This window comes from Panthera leo, chromosome B4 (assembly GCF_018350215.1).
Source record: "Panthera leo isolate Ple1 chromosome B4, P.leo_Ple1_pat1.1, whole genome shotgun sequence".
Classification (NCBI taxonomy): Eukaryota; Metazoa; Chordata; class Mammalia; order Carnivora; family Felidae; genus Panthera; species Panthera leo.
In genome coordinates this window covers 40,552,146-40,565,093 of record NC_056685.1, presented here as the reverse complement: position 1 = coordinate 40,565,093, position 12,948 = coordinate 40,552,146, and the positions used below count along the sequence as shown (strand labels likewise).

General features: G+C 48.6%; 1 protein-coding gene across 1 annotated transcript in view; it reads left to right on the top strand.

Moving 5' to 3' along the window:
• The window catches only part of VWF (von Willebrand factor), a 137,783-nt gene that overhangs the window by 33,079 nt on the left and 91,756 nt on the right, over positions 1-12,948 (top strand). Inside the window, exons 7-10 of the mRNA XM_042945594.1 lie at positions 2,144-2,360; positions 4,028-4,150; positions 5,033-5,144; positions 5,914-5,960. Of these exons, the coding sequence (XP_042801528.1) occupies positions 2,144-2,360; positions 4,028-4,150; positions 5,033-5,144; positions 5,914-5,960 (499 nt within the window). The remainder of the gene's footprint in view (positions 1-2,143; positions 2,361-4,027; positions 4,151-5,032; positions 5,145-5,913; positions 5,961-12,948) is intronic.

Here is a 12,948-nt window from a genome sequence, read left to right as displayed (position 1 = left end):
TGGTGAGCAGTGTTGGGTCAGATTTCTATTCCTCGGGGCTTTCCACGTTGCCACAAAAGACCCCCCTCCCAGCCTGGCTCTTGATTTACACAGGCTTGCTCTGGCCATCCTTTGGTACAGTTTGAGCAGATTGGATTTCCTTCTCTTCAAACCTATCATTTCTTCCCTCTTTTTTACTGTCCCTTTTGTGAACACTGATTTGCTCTGGTTTATCCTTCAGGACTCAGCCTTCCATTGAGATGCTCTTGTAGTTCTTTCTTTTTAGTTGAAGGTTGTTTTTTATTTAATTTAATTTAATTTAATTTTATTTTTATTTTTATTTTTTTTAATTAAAAAAAAATTTTTTTTTAACGTTTATTTATTTTTGAGACAGAGAGAGACAGAGCATGAACAGGGGAGGGTCAGAGAGAGGGAGACACAGAATCTGAAACAGGCTCCAGGCTCTGAGCTGTCAGCACAGAGCCCGATGCGGGGCTCGAACTCACGGACCGCGAGATCATGACCTGAGCTGAGTCGGCAGCTTAACTGACTGAGCCATCCAGGCGCCCCTGTTTTTTTTTTTAAAGTATTGATTTATTTATTTTTAAGTAGGCTCCATGCCCAACAAAGGGCTCAAACTCACGACCATGAGATCAAGAGTCACGTACTCTACCGACTGAGCCAGCCAGGCACCCCTTGGCCGAAGGTTTTAAGTCCATGTACTAATTCTCCAGTCGGAGAGCATGTCTATGCATGAAAAAGCTGATGCCCCAGCAGGGAGCACCTATGGTGACCATACTGTATTGTCTCAAGTCCAGGACATGTCATTGTTCCATGTATCACTAAGAAAGAAAACCTGAGGAACAAAGAGAAGGAAAGTAACTGGGAGTGAGAGGCGGAGAAATCACACTGGGAAGCCTGTTATCAGGGCCACAGTGATTGTTCAACTCAGTTAGTTGCCTGATTTACTTTGAAAATAGTGTGAACAAATTAAAAACAAATTCTTTTATGTGCTCTGTACATTCTCTTTGGGTTTTGTTTTGATCAATATTCTGACACGGAGGACAGATGCCACTCTAGACAATTTGAATAAAAAGGATTTATTACACCAGGTCAGATGGCTTAGCGGTTATTAAGACGGCTGAATGAAACTCTGTAGGATGAGAGTCCAGAAGACATTCTCAAGTCAAAAAAAAAAAAAAAAAGCTGCCAATTGAAGTGTGTTATTGATTGTAAGATGCACACTAAGTTCAGAGATTTTATTTTATTTTATCTTATCTTGTCGCAGAAAGAAAATTTTATTTGCAGCAAAGAAGGAGCTCATGGGGAATGGCTTCTAAAGTTGTGCTTCCCAACTTCAGAGGTTTTAAACTGCAAAAAAAAAAAAGTACATTTAGAATCATTAAGACACAGAACACAGAGATGTTTACAAGTACAATATATAGGGATGTTTGTGCTAACATGTTACTAGAATAGTCAACGACGATTCTGAACCTGCCCTGTGTTGTTGGGTTGAGGGTATCAACAAGGTGGCAAAATCCGAGGACAGCCCTTGCCTGGCAGAGGATCTCAGGGACATTTTCTAGAATCCTAGCTTGTTTTTGCGAGTAGGAGCTGGTTCCGTCTGGCCCCAGGAATCACCGGGTGAATGCCCAGAAAATGTACTGCACCCCGATATGCAGAATGTAAATCTCAGCAGTGTCTGCTTTCTGTAGCTCCTGGTGCCATATCCTCTTGTATGGTGGGGAAGACCCAGACGGGGAGACGGGGCTGCTGGGTCAGTGCAAAGCAGACCCTCATCAGCGTTCCTGATGGCCCGACTCCAAGCTCAGCACCCTTCACTCCCCTCCCTCTGCTCGTTCCTTTCCTAGGACCCCGCCTGTCACTGCTGTTCAAAGTGTCAGTGCTGTGGGTTCTGCATGTTCAGGGCTCAATCTGGGAGATAACCTGAGTCTCCGTCCATCTCTTGTAGCATGAGTTCAGGATTTTGCCTTTGATGGCTGGACCCTTTAATCTGACAAATGTTGATAAGCACCTCCTAGATGTCAGGAATGAAGGAGCTTCCTCGGTTTTCCCGGCGAGAGTGGTTCTTCGTGGAGCCACATTCAGGAAACCGGGACTGCGGGGTGCTGTTCCGCACTGAAGTGGTGTCTCATTCCTGCAGGGCCTGTGGGAGCAGTGTCAGCTTCTGAAGAGTGCCTCGGTGTTTGCCCGCTGCCACCCCCTGGTGGACCCCGAGCCTTTTGTGGCCCTGTGTGAAAAGACTCTGTGCACGTGTGCCCAGGGGCTGCGGTGCCCATGCATGGCCCTCTTGGAGTATGCCCGGGCCTGTGCCCAGCAGGGGATGGTCTTGTACGGCTGGACCGACCACACTGCATGCCGTAAGTCAGCGCCCACCCTCCCAGCTGGGCATGAGTGGTGTCTGTCCTGTGGTGTCACTAGGGAAACCGTGGGACAGTGTCATGATCCTGGGCCTTTGCCACACCCCAACCGGCCAGTGCTGCAGGGCCTCCAGTGCCTGGGCCACCTGGTCACACAGGGCTGGCCCGCAGGCGGAGTCCCCTCCCTTGAAAGCTGCAGCTGGGAAGACCTTCCCATGCCTCTGTTCTGTGCCATGCCTCCCCCCACCCCACCCGCCCCCGACTCCCTTGGGAAATCTGTTGCCTGGACTTGAGAAACATCCTCCTTCCCTCATGGGACCCTCAGCCATCCTGATCCCAATTCACATCTTCACTGCCTGTCTGTCTGAATTGACGAGGAACAGGGCGTTGTCCCAACTGTCCACGGGGTGATCTTGGAGAGCCTGGCAGGCTGTCATTACATCCTTCTCTTGTATTAACCCAGCCTTCCTTCCTCTGGCCACAGTGCTTATCTGTCCCTCCCCCCCCCCCCCCACCTCACTTGGTGACACCCGGGGTTTGGATCTCCCAGTCTCACTGGGTCCCTCGCCATTGTCATTGTCACCATTCCCACATTATCGTAACTGAGTAGGAGCTTCTCTGGTTACCTTGTAAGAAGCTTCCTCTCTCTGCGGACTTTCCCTAGATCAAAAGCCATGCAGATGGACAGTCTGCGATAATCATACAGGTCATCCCGGCTGATAGAGACAGAGTGGGGAGCTGGATATTTACACCACACACATGTTTCTCAGTGTGTGTTTTTTCAGTTTATAAATTAGAGCTTTTATCTTTGCTGTGGAGGTGTGAGAAGGGGGTAATTAGCAGCTGGTTTCTCCTCTGTGAGGTGGAGCGGCTGAGTTTTTAGTTTTTTGAAGATAGGGTAGGGGGAGATGCCTGACGTATCTTGGAGGAGAAGGGGTTGGGGACAATCGTTTGGTGTTGTGAAGCCCAGAAAAGAGTGTTGGTGTGTTCCAGTTCTTCAGCTGCTCTGAGCCTCAGTTAGCCACGAGGTCGAGAGACTAAAGAGAGCCAGGCCCTGCCCAGGAGGAGCTGGGTGCAGCGGAAGGGGACAGATGCTTAGGCGATAAGGCTCTGAAGGCAGTCTTGCAGCACAGTGGGAGATAAATGTGGAGTGAATGTCACCCACGTGGGGAAAGTGGGCATGAATGGCGTGCACCCCGTGCTGGGTGGGGCCTTTGATTGGGGCCAAGTTCATGAGGAAAGTGGGGCCCTTAGAGGAGGGGTGTGATGGAGGACACATTTACCTCTTGTTTGGCCCCAGGAGGACATTTATTTTCAGCTTAGAGGAGTTTGGTATTACTTTGAGAGGGTTTTAGGTGAAAGGGACCAAAAAAATCCCAAGCTCTTCATGGAAAACAGATGACTGAGGGGAAGGGATGGTGGTCCCAGGTGACCCTGTTGAGTCTTGGCCAGGCCTTACAAGATGGAAGATGTTCCTTCAGGGGAGGGTGGTTGGCAGGATGGTCTTGGAGGGCATGTTGGCCATTTGGGTGCCATTGGGGTGAAGAAGGCCCCTGGGGCCCTGAAGACAGAGGGGAGCAGCAAAAGAACATGAAGGCTCTGAGTACATATGAGGCTCTCTCTGGGAGGGAGCTGCTCTGGGGAGACCCCTGGCTTTTCCATTTCAGGACCGGCATGTCCTGCTGGCATGGAGTATAAGGAGTGCGTGTCCCCTTGCGCCAGAACTTGCCAGAGCCTGCACGTCAAAGAAGTGTGTCAGGAGCAATGCGTGGACGGCTGCAGCTGCCCTGGTAATAAACTCATTTTATTCACAAATCCGAGACCTTGCCAGTGCCCTGGGCTTGGGGAAGCCAGATGAAGGCTACTTGTGTTTGCTCCCTATTGCTAAAATCAGAAGCCTTTTATTTATTTTTAAAAAGTCTTTGTACCGAGTGATCAGGATTGAGCTGGCGTTTATTTGTAATTGATGTTTTCCTGTTGTACTGTATCCATGAAAGCGCGTGTGTCTAGGAAACAGAAGGATGGTCTGGGCTCCAACAGTGACTTTGTTTGGGGAGCATGTGACCCAATCTGAGCTGCGGTTTTGTTTTCTCAGTGAAGTGTCAGGGAAGCGGTCTGAGTGAACGATCTTTTAAAATGTCTCCTGGGTTTGCCACGTGAGCTCAACTGAAAGAGAGCTTTGCACTAGAAAGTTTTTCTCGGGAGAGACTGAGCTTTGGTGAAAAACCCCGTTTAATTACAGAGAGTGAGGCCTGTGTGTTTGGACTCTCCTGACTTGCCCACTTGGAAGACCTTGAACAAAATTCTCGCCTCCTTTCTTCACCTGTTGAACGGAGATTAATAATGCCCTCTCTTTCATTGCATTAATGTGAAAGGTCAACATCACACAACAAGTTTTTGGAGCTTCCGGGGAGAAGCCCTCAGCCTAGACTCCTGACCCCCTCACTGGTAGACCTTGAGCAAAGCCCTTTCCCCCATTTCTTCAGCAATAGAGAGGAGATTCATAATCCCCCTCTCCCAGGTTGCACAAATGTGGGAGAGCAACAGTGCAGGACAGGTTCTTTGAGCTTCCTGGAAGAAGCGCTTGGCTGTGATCATTCGTGGGGATTCTGTAGTTGGGAGATGAGCAATGATGATAAGTTGAGTCTTTGCCTCAATGCCCTTGAACACAGAGGGACAGCTCCTGGATGAAGGCCGCTGCGTGGAAAGCGCTGAGTGTTCGTGTGTGCACGCCGGGAAGCGGTACCCTCCGGGAGCCTCCCTCTCGCAGGACTGCAACACTTGGTAGCTGGGGCTGTGCGCTGTGGGCTGGGGCGGGGGAGGGGGTGCACGGGTAGTGGCAGGTGCGACAGGACCTGGTTGGGCAGAGGGAGGAGAGGCAGAGATGAGGTGGTTTGGGAGGGTGGAGAAGTCGTTGACGAGGAGCAAGGATGATGTTATGGATGGGCCTAGAGGAGGGGGTCAGGGAGGGAAGGACGCTTTAAGTGCAAACATCATCTCTAGCTTTCCCCCCAAACTATGCTTTAGTTAATGGCTCTCTCTGAAGAAGGACTGTATGACAGTCACCACACCACAGGCAGTTTTCTCCTTGAATACATAACCCTTTGTTCCACATCCAGGCCTGTTTCCTCTGCTGTCGTTTCCTTGCTTGGCTGTCTCCCAGGAGTCCCCATGGGCTGCCTGGCGTGGTCCTGGGTTATCATTTTCAGCAGCCCCCCTGTTCTCTCTTCCCCTAGCTGTGTGGGGGTAGGGAGCAGTTGGGGGAGTAGGAATTTTCTGGGTGGCTGGTGGATTTTCAGGGACATTGGGTCCCCTAGGTTTTCTTCTTCCGTCTCTCCATCAGGGCTTCTTCCCCTTGGCATGATCTCCAAGATTCCTCTGTGGCCACAGCCCTGTGCTGTTCACCTTTAACCTCATAAAGATCCCCCCTCACGCCAGCTCCTTTCTCTTCCCAGATCCCTTCCTTTTGGGGGCTGTGTGATGAGCTCTTGATCTGTTCATGTATCCTTGTGTTTGCACAACTACCCATGACCTGTGCTGCTCTCCCCAACAGCATTTGCCGAAATAGCCTGTGGGTCTGCAGCAATGAAGAATGCCCAGGTAGGTGACCTTTTGCTCATCCCCTCCCTCCTCTGAATGGAGAGGTATGTCATCCTTGCCAGACAGGGAGGGCCACATCTCAAGGCAGGGAGGAGGTGGCCTCTGCACCACAGCTGTGGCCCCCTGACTACAGCTGTGGTTTCTGATACCAGCTGTGCTAACCCACTCATGGGCCAGCAGAAGGACATCTTGTGTAGCTGAAAGGGCAGAATGCACCTGGTCTAAGGTTTTATTGTTGTTTTCTGGTCACCTGTTTGCTCAAAGGATTATGGTTGAATGAGCCGTAAGGACTGTGAGGTCACAGTTGACTAAACAAAGATGATGCAAATTCTTTGGAAATTCAGAGGAAGAAGGGCCCAGTAATTCTTTAAGCTCAGAGTGAGAAGTTTCTGGAATGCCTGACAGGAAGATCTTAGAATGGCCCAGGAGCTAGGAAAATCAGATCACCAAATGATTTCTTCTACTCCATCCCCTCCCTGGAAAATCTCCTTACAGGAAAAGTTGCTGTATAATCTCTGCCCTTTACTTGGTCTTCTGTTTGGCCCTAACTCTATTCTATTTGCTGCAACTTTGCCCATTAGAAGCTCCCTTCTGCCTCACCCCTCCCCTCCCCAATAACACTGGCTCTTCACTTGATAATTTTCCCTTTTGTGCTCACTCACGTGGTGTTTGCTATGTGTTAGGCTCGGTGCTAGGCGCTTTACATGTGAGTCTGTGAGGCAGGTGCAGTTTATTCTAGGTTTACAAAAGAAGAAGCAGAGCCAGAGAGGTTATATAACTTGCTCAGTGTCACACAGCCGCTAAGAGACAATGACAGGACTCATACTCCAACTATCTGATTTCTATGTTTCTCCTTCCCTTTACTCCCCTTCCTGGTCATCAATCTATTCCTTTGCAGGAAGGTCTTTCCATCCTTCATGAGCTCTGGAGAGACCCCACATTTGGTTAAAGACCAGCTCAGCCTCAGATCGTATGCTGGATTCTACTTTTTGGGTTCCCATGGTTTGTACAGTGGAATAAAAAACTGAAGACAAATAGCCAGATAACAGGCTCCCCTCTCTTAGGCCCCAAGAGGCCACATTGGCTTTGGTGGGCTACCAGGGGCTTGAGCTTGGATACTAGGATCATATTTGGGGCCTATGGCTTTAGGGTCATTTAGGGACTTACTCAATGTCCACTATACTGGAAATATTCTGAAACTAGATGGAAAGTGGGCACTAGGGCTAGGTCAACTACTCTGGCTCACGGATGGCCAACCAGCCAGTTTATCCCCTGTGCAATTTAAAATAAAAAAAAATTTTTTTGATGTTTGTTTATTTTTTAGAGAGAGAGGAGACAGAGCGCTAGCAGGGGAGGGGCAGGGAGAGAGGGAGACACAGAATCTGAACCAGGCTCCAGGCTCTGAGCTGTCAGCACAGAACCTGATGTGGGGCTCAAGCTCACAAGCTGCGAGATCATGACCCGAGCTGAAGTTGGATGCTCAACTGACTAAGCCACCCAGGCACCCCTCTTCTGTGCAATTTTTAAAGGAAGCATGAAAGACAAAAGATTGTTCTTGCCACTGATATCAGTGCTCCAATTTAACATTATCACACCCTGTGAAAGACCTAAGGAATCCTTTGAAAGATAAAAGGTTGCTGCAAATGACTTGTGAAAAAACTTTTAATATCTAAATCATAAGCATTCACTGTATAAGATCTGTGAGCCACAATGGATGGAATTAGGAATTTACTTAACTGTGTTTTGTCAGATTGACTACCAGATTAAGAATTCTTTAAAAAAAATTTTTTTTAATGTTTATTCATTTTTGAGAGACAGAAGGAACAGAGCTTGAGTGGGGGAAGGGCAGAGAGAGAGGGAGGGAGAATCCAAAGCAGGCTCTAGGCTCTGAGCTGTCAGCACAGAGCCTGACGTGGGGCTTGAACTCACTAACTGCGAGATCATGACCTGAGCTGAAGTCGGACACTCAATCACCTGAGCCACCCAGGTGCCCCCAGATTAAGAATTATTAATTACCACTTTCTATAGGGAGCATCTTCCACCCACCCATCCACTCATCCATCCACCCATCCAATCAACCATCCATTCATCCCTCCATCCCTCCATCTACCCACCTACCCGTCCATCCATTCATCCATCCATGCATGCAAACATCATCCATATATCCATCTAACCAACAATTCATCCATCCATCTGTCCATCTACCATCTGTCTGTCCATTCATCCATCCAACCATCCATTCATTCATCCATCCATCCATCCACCCATCCACCATCCATACATCTATCCATCTATCTACCCATCCAACAATGATTGGAACACTCACTGTGCACATGATGGAATGCTTGGTCTGGAACAGACAATACAATTCCCTGGTCTTCAATTCAAAATTTAGAAGCTAGCTTTGCTGAGGATGAAAGAAATTTTCTTGATGCTTTAATGGGAAGATAACCAGTTCCAACTCTGGAGTCTACTGAGTAGTTTGATATTTTGCCAACACAATCACTAAGCTTTCGTTCTGTATATTCAAAACCTCAGCTCTGACCCTCTTTTTCTAGTACTGGAGTTTAGTTGGTCATCTCCCACTCCGTTTTTACCTATAGCACATAGGCATATTTCTATTCCTTGCCATGATTCAGCTGGCAGTGGGCCTGTCTTATGCCCTCAGTGTGACGATTGCTGGTAGAGCTTCTGATGGAAAGGTTCTGGAAGGGGATATACTTGGCTTTGCTAGTATAGCTAAGAGTAGGCTGTGGCTTTTCCACAGTCCCTGGAAGAGCTGACATTGTAAGCCTTAGAAATAGAGAGCTGGGTTTTGATTCTGTGAGATAAGATGAGAGTGTACTAGTTGTTTATTATTGTGTAACAAATTACCCCAACTTAGCAAACAACAAACATTTATTATCTTAGAGTTTCCATATGTCAAGTATCTGGGTGTGGCTGAGTCTGGCCCAAGGTTTCTCAAGAAACTGTAGTCAAGTTGTCCACTTGGGCTATGGTCTTATCTGAAGGCTCTATAGGGACTGAGGAGGACACGTTGAAGCTTAGTCATGTGATGGTTGGCAAGCCTCAGCCTCTCACTATGTGGACCTCTCCTTGGGGATGCCCCATGACATGACAGCTGGCTTCCTCTAGGGTGAGTGATGTCAGAGAGAGTGAAGGAGAGCAGTCAAGGCAGAAGCCATGGTCTTTTAAAACCCTGATCTCCGAAGTGACATCCTTCACTTCTGCTGTATTATATTTACTAGAAACAAGTCAACATGTCTAGTCTACACTCAAGGTGAGGGGATCACACAAAGACATGAATATAGGAGGTGGGACCATGGCAGGGGGAGATTCTTAGCGGCTACCTGGCACAGCACATATGTATGGGGAGTGGGAGGGAGAAGAAGTTGCCCAGGAGAGCATCAGTCTATATAGAGAGGGGCTGGAACTTCTGTTAAATGCTCCTTAGGCCTTCACTGCTCATTGCATCCCTCTGTTCTGTTAAGAGTTAGGGCAGCTCCAGGCATAACTGTGGTTTCCCCCATAGTCTGCAGACTTCCCTTTCTGTAACCTCAAGCTTCCCTTCCCATCCTCTGCAAAACACACTTCCCAGAGAAGTTCTGCTAATTTGGCTCCCATTGAACCATAAATGTTTGGTTAGGATCAGTGAGGAAGGAGTATGCCTATTAATAGTGACTATTCCTCAAACACATAAAGCTCTGGTTAGAATTTCAGACTCCTGATAGAAGAGTGTGGAAGGTTCTTTCTTGCAGCTGGGAAGGTGGGAGTGGAGGGCTTCTCATTTGCCCATCCTGTGTGCATGGACGGGTAGCATTGCAGGGGGCCAAGGGAATGGGCTGTGCACTCAGTCAGCCTGGCTGGGATTCCAGTCCCACCACTTACTAGCTGGGTGACTTCTAGCAAACTGTCTGATCATTTGTAGCCTCAGTTTCCTCATCAGCATCCTAACACAGGGATGATAACAGCAGCTTCATCTCATGGAAGCTGTTGCTTGAGCTTCCAACAAGCACAATAAGCACTCAATAAATGTTAGCCATTTTCATCCTCGCAGTCATAACTGCCTCATTAAGCAGAGTCAGAGAAGGACTGAGACACAGGCACACATGCAGAGGTGTCTGGCCCGGGAAAGGGTGGTGGGAGGCAGGGTGTGGCTGGGGCCGGCAGGGCAGGAGGGTAAGACAGACCCTGGGCCTACCTTGAGCTTGGCCGTGAGACAGGGGAGGGCCTTGACGTAACTTGTTACTCATTTGGTTCTGGATAATTTCTGATGCATTCTAACACAGCCCTGTAAGTCAACCTTAGGATTCAAGCTGTCTGTTCTGAAGCTTTCAGGAAGGAAGACAGACTTCCTCATTGGCTAACAGAGAGTGATCGGGCCAATGCCTGTCCAGGGAGAGCAAACTTTCCTAGGTGCCTGGGCTTGCCTGGGAGATCTGAATGCCTGAGTTCATGCCAAGTCTCCTGGGGCCTGCCCCAGCCAATACTGGGGTTTCTGGAGTCACGCCGGGCCACTCTCAGGACAGGCCAGTGCACCCCCTTTAGAAACCGGGGCTCCCTTCCACTCAGTCTCCATATCCAGACTCAGTCGTACCTATGGCCCTTGGCATGGGCCCATGTGTGCCCAGGATCAGAATGATATCGGGCTTAGCTCTCACAAAATTAGACTTATGAGAAACTGCAGGAGTGAAGCCATGAGGAGGTGTTGGGTGGTGTGAGTGCTTTGAGCTCTGGAGGCAGACAGAATGCTCATGCTCAAATCCCCATCTGACCACCTTGGGGCTGTGGGCGAGTTTCTCTCTGTGCTTTAGTTTCCTCATCTGTGAACTGGGGATAATGAGGACTGCCTCCTGGGAGCAGTAAATGAGATGGTACCTACGGAGCACTTAGAAATGCATCTTGTGCATTTGGAGATTATGTTATTGTGACTTAGAGGCAGGCTATGGTGAAAACTTAACGTTGGGGGAAGTCTGTGTTCCTTTGCTAAAGGCCTGTGGGCTGGCGTTTCTGTCGGGTGCGTGGAAAAGCATGGAAGCAGATGGGCTGAGCAGAGAAGCCCCTTAGAGGGCTCACTTCCTCCAAACAAAAGGGTTTATTTTAGAAGAGGTAATGTGTTTCCATCAGATGAGAGATATCTTTTCCTTTTTTTTTTTTTTTTTAAATCAGGGAGGATCTTTACTCATGTAGTGGGTCTGCTTTAATTCCTGGCTGTTCAGGGGCGCGGGGGTGGCTCAGTCAGTTAAGCGTCCGACTTCGACTCAGGTCATGATCTCATAGTTCGTGGGTTCAAGCCCCATGTCAGGCTCTGTGCTGGCAGCTCAGAGTCTGCAGCCTGCTTTGGATTCTGTGTCTTCCTCTCTCTCTGTTCCTCCCCTGCTCACACTCTGTCTGTCTCTCTCTCTCTCAAAAATAAATAAAGCTTAAAAAAAATTCCTGGCTGTTCTACTTTTGGTACTATGTTAAGAATCACCTGTTCTTCATCCATTCACCAAACTTTTATTGCCCACCTGGCCTGTCCGGTGGTGGGCTAGCTGTTTGCTGGGAGCTGCCTTTTGCTGGCTGACCAGCTGACTGGGCATGTCCTGGCTGTCCTGCTCTGGGCAGAGTGGGTGAGCATTGCACCCCGTGGCCCATTGTCCTGGCTAATGTCCCAGCCCCCAGGGCTGAGTGCTACCTGGCACTCATCCGTGTTCCCAGCTTACCTGCCTTGCAGCTCCATCCCTCAGTTGTACCGAGGCAATGAGCTGAATGTAATATTTAGGCTTTGGATTCCTGAGAAACTTCAAAACACAGACCAGCGGGGGGCAGAGCAGGAAATCAGATCGGAGGATTAGATTCTAGCTCTGAAAGTTTTGCTTTTGAATGTTTGTACATTCTCTCGTTGACCCCTCTTTTCCTTCGCCTTGTCAGAGATAACGCAAGTCCAGTTTCATACTTAGATAAGAGCGCTCCTGAGAAAACAGAGAAAGGTCAGGGGAAGAATTCCCACCCATTTTATTGCCACAGGGTCAAGACATTTGACACAAAGCGCCATATCACTCTGCAGAATGGTGGGTTCTGAGAAATAGCCATTTGAGAAAGGCTTTCCTGTGACACCAGTGGATTTGGAATTTCATACATCAGCTGGGATAACCCTTGCCCCTACCTTATTGCCTGTTCTGTTCTGCCTTCCACGAACAGTGACCCTCACTCTTGCCCTTCTTTGGGGTCAGTGCAGTGGGAGGACATGATCTGTTCCTACTAACAACACTTCTGACACCAAATTTGTGTGCTTTTCCCCCAAGCCAACCCATTCTTTGGGTTGGATTTTGACTTTCTGGATACCAACTGAGTGTCCTGCAATTCAGTTCTGACACAAAGACCTGAAATCAGTGCAGACCCAACAGATTAAGGGCTCAGTGCCACCAGACAGCCCCACTTCAGATGCTAATCACAAGTACTGGGTTCTCATGGTACCCGCTTCTGTTTGACTTGGCTACAAGTTGGGGGCTCCCACAATGCCTTCTTCAGGTTCAGTAATTTCCTAGAATGGTTCACAAAACTCTGACACTTTACTTACTATTACTATTTATTATAAAGGCTATTATTACAAAGGGTACAGATCAACAGCCAGATGAAGAGGTGCAGAGGGCAAAGTCCGGAAGGATCCTGAGCATAGGAACTTCTGTCCCCATGGAATTGGGGAGTGCCACCCTCTTGCACGTGGAGACATTCACCAACCCAGAAACTTTCCAAACCCTGTTGTCTAGGGATTTTAATAGAAGTTTTATTATGCAGGCATGGTCAGTTATTAATCCCCAGCCTCTCTCCCATCTCTGGAGGTTGGAGGGTGGGGGCCGAAAATTCCAGCTCTTTGATCATGCCTGGGTCTTTCTGGTGACTAGCCCCCATCTGGAATCTATCTAGGAGCCCACCAAGAGTGGTTTCATTAGAACAAAAGATGCCGCTGTCACCTAGGATATTCCAAGTGCTTTAGGAGCTCTGG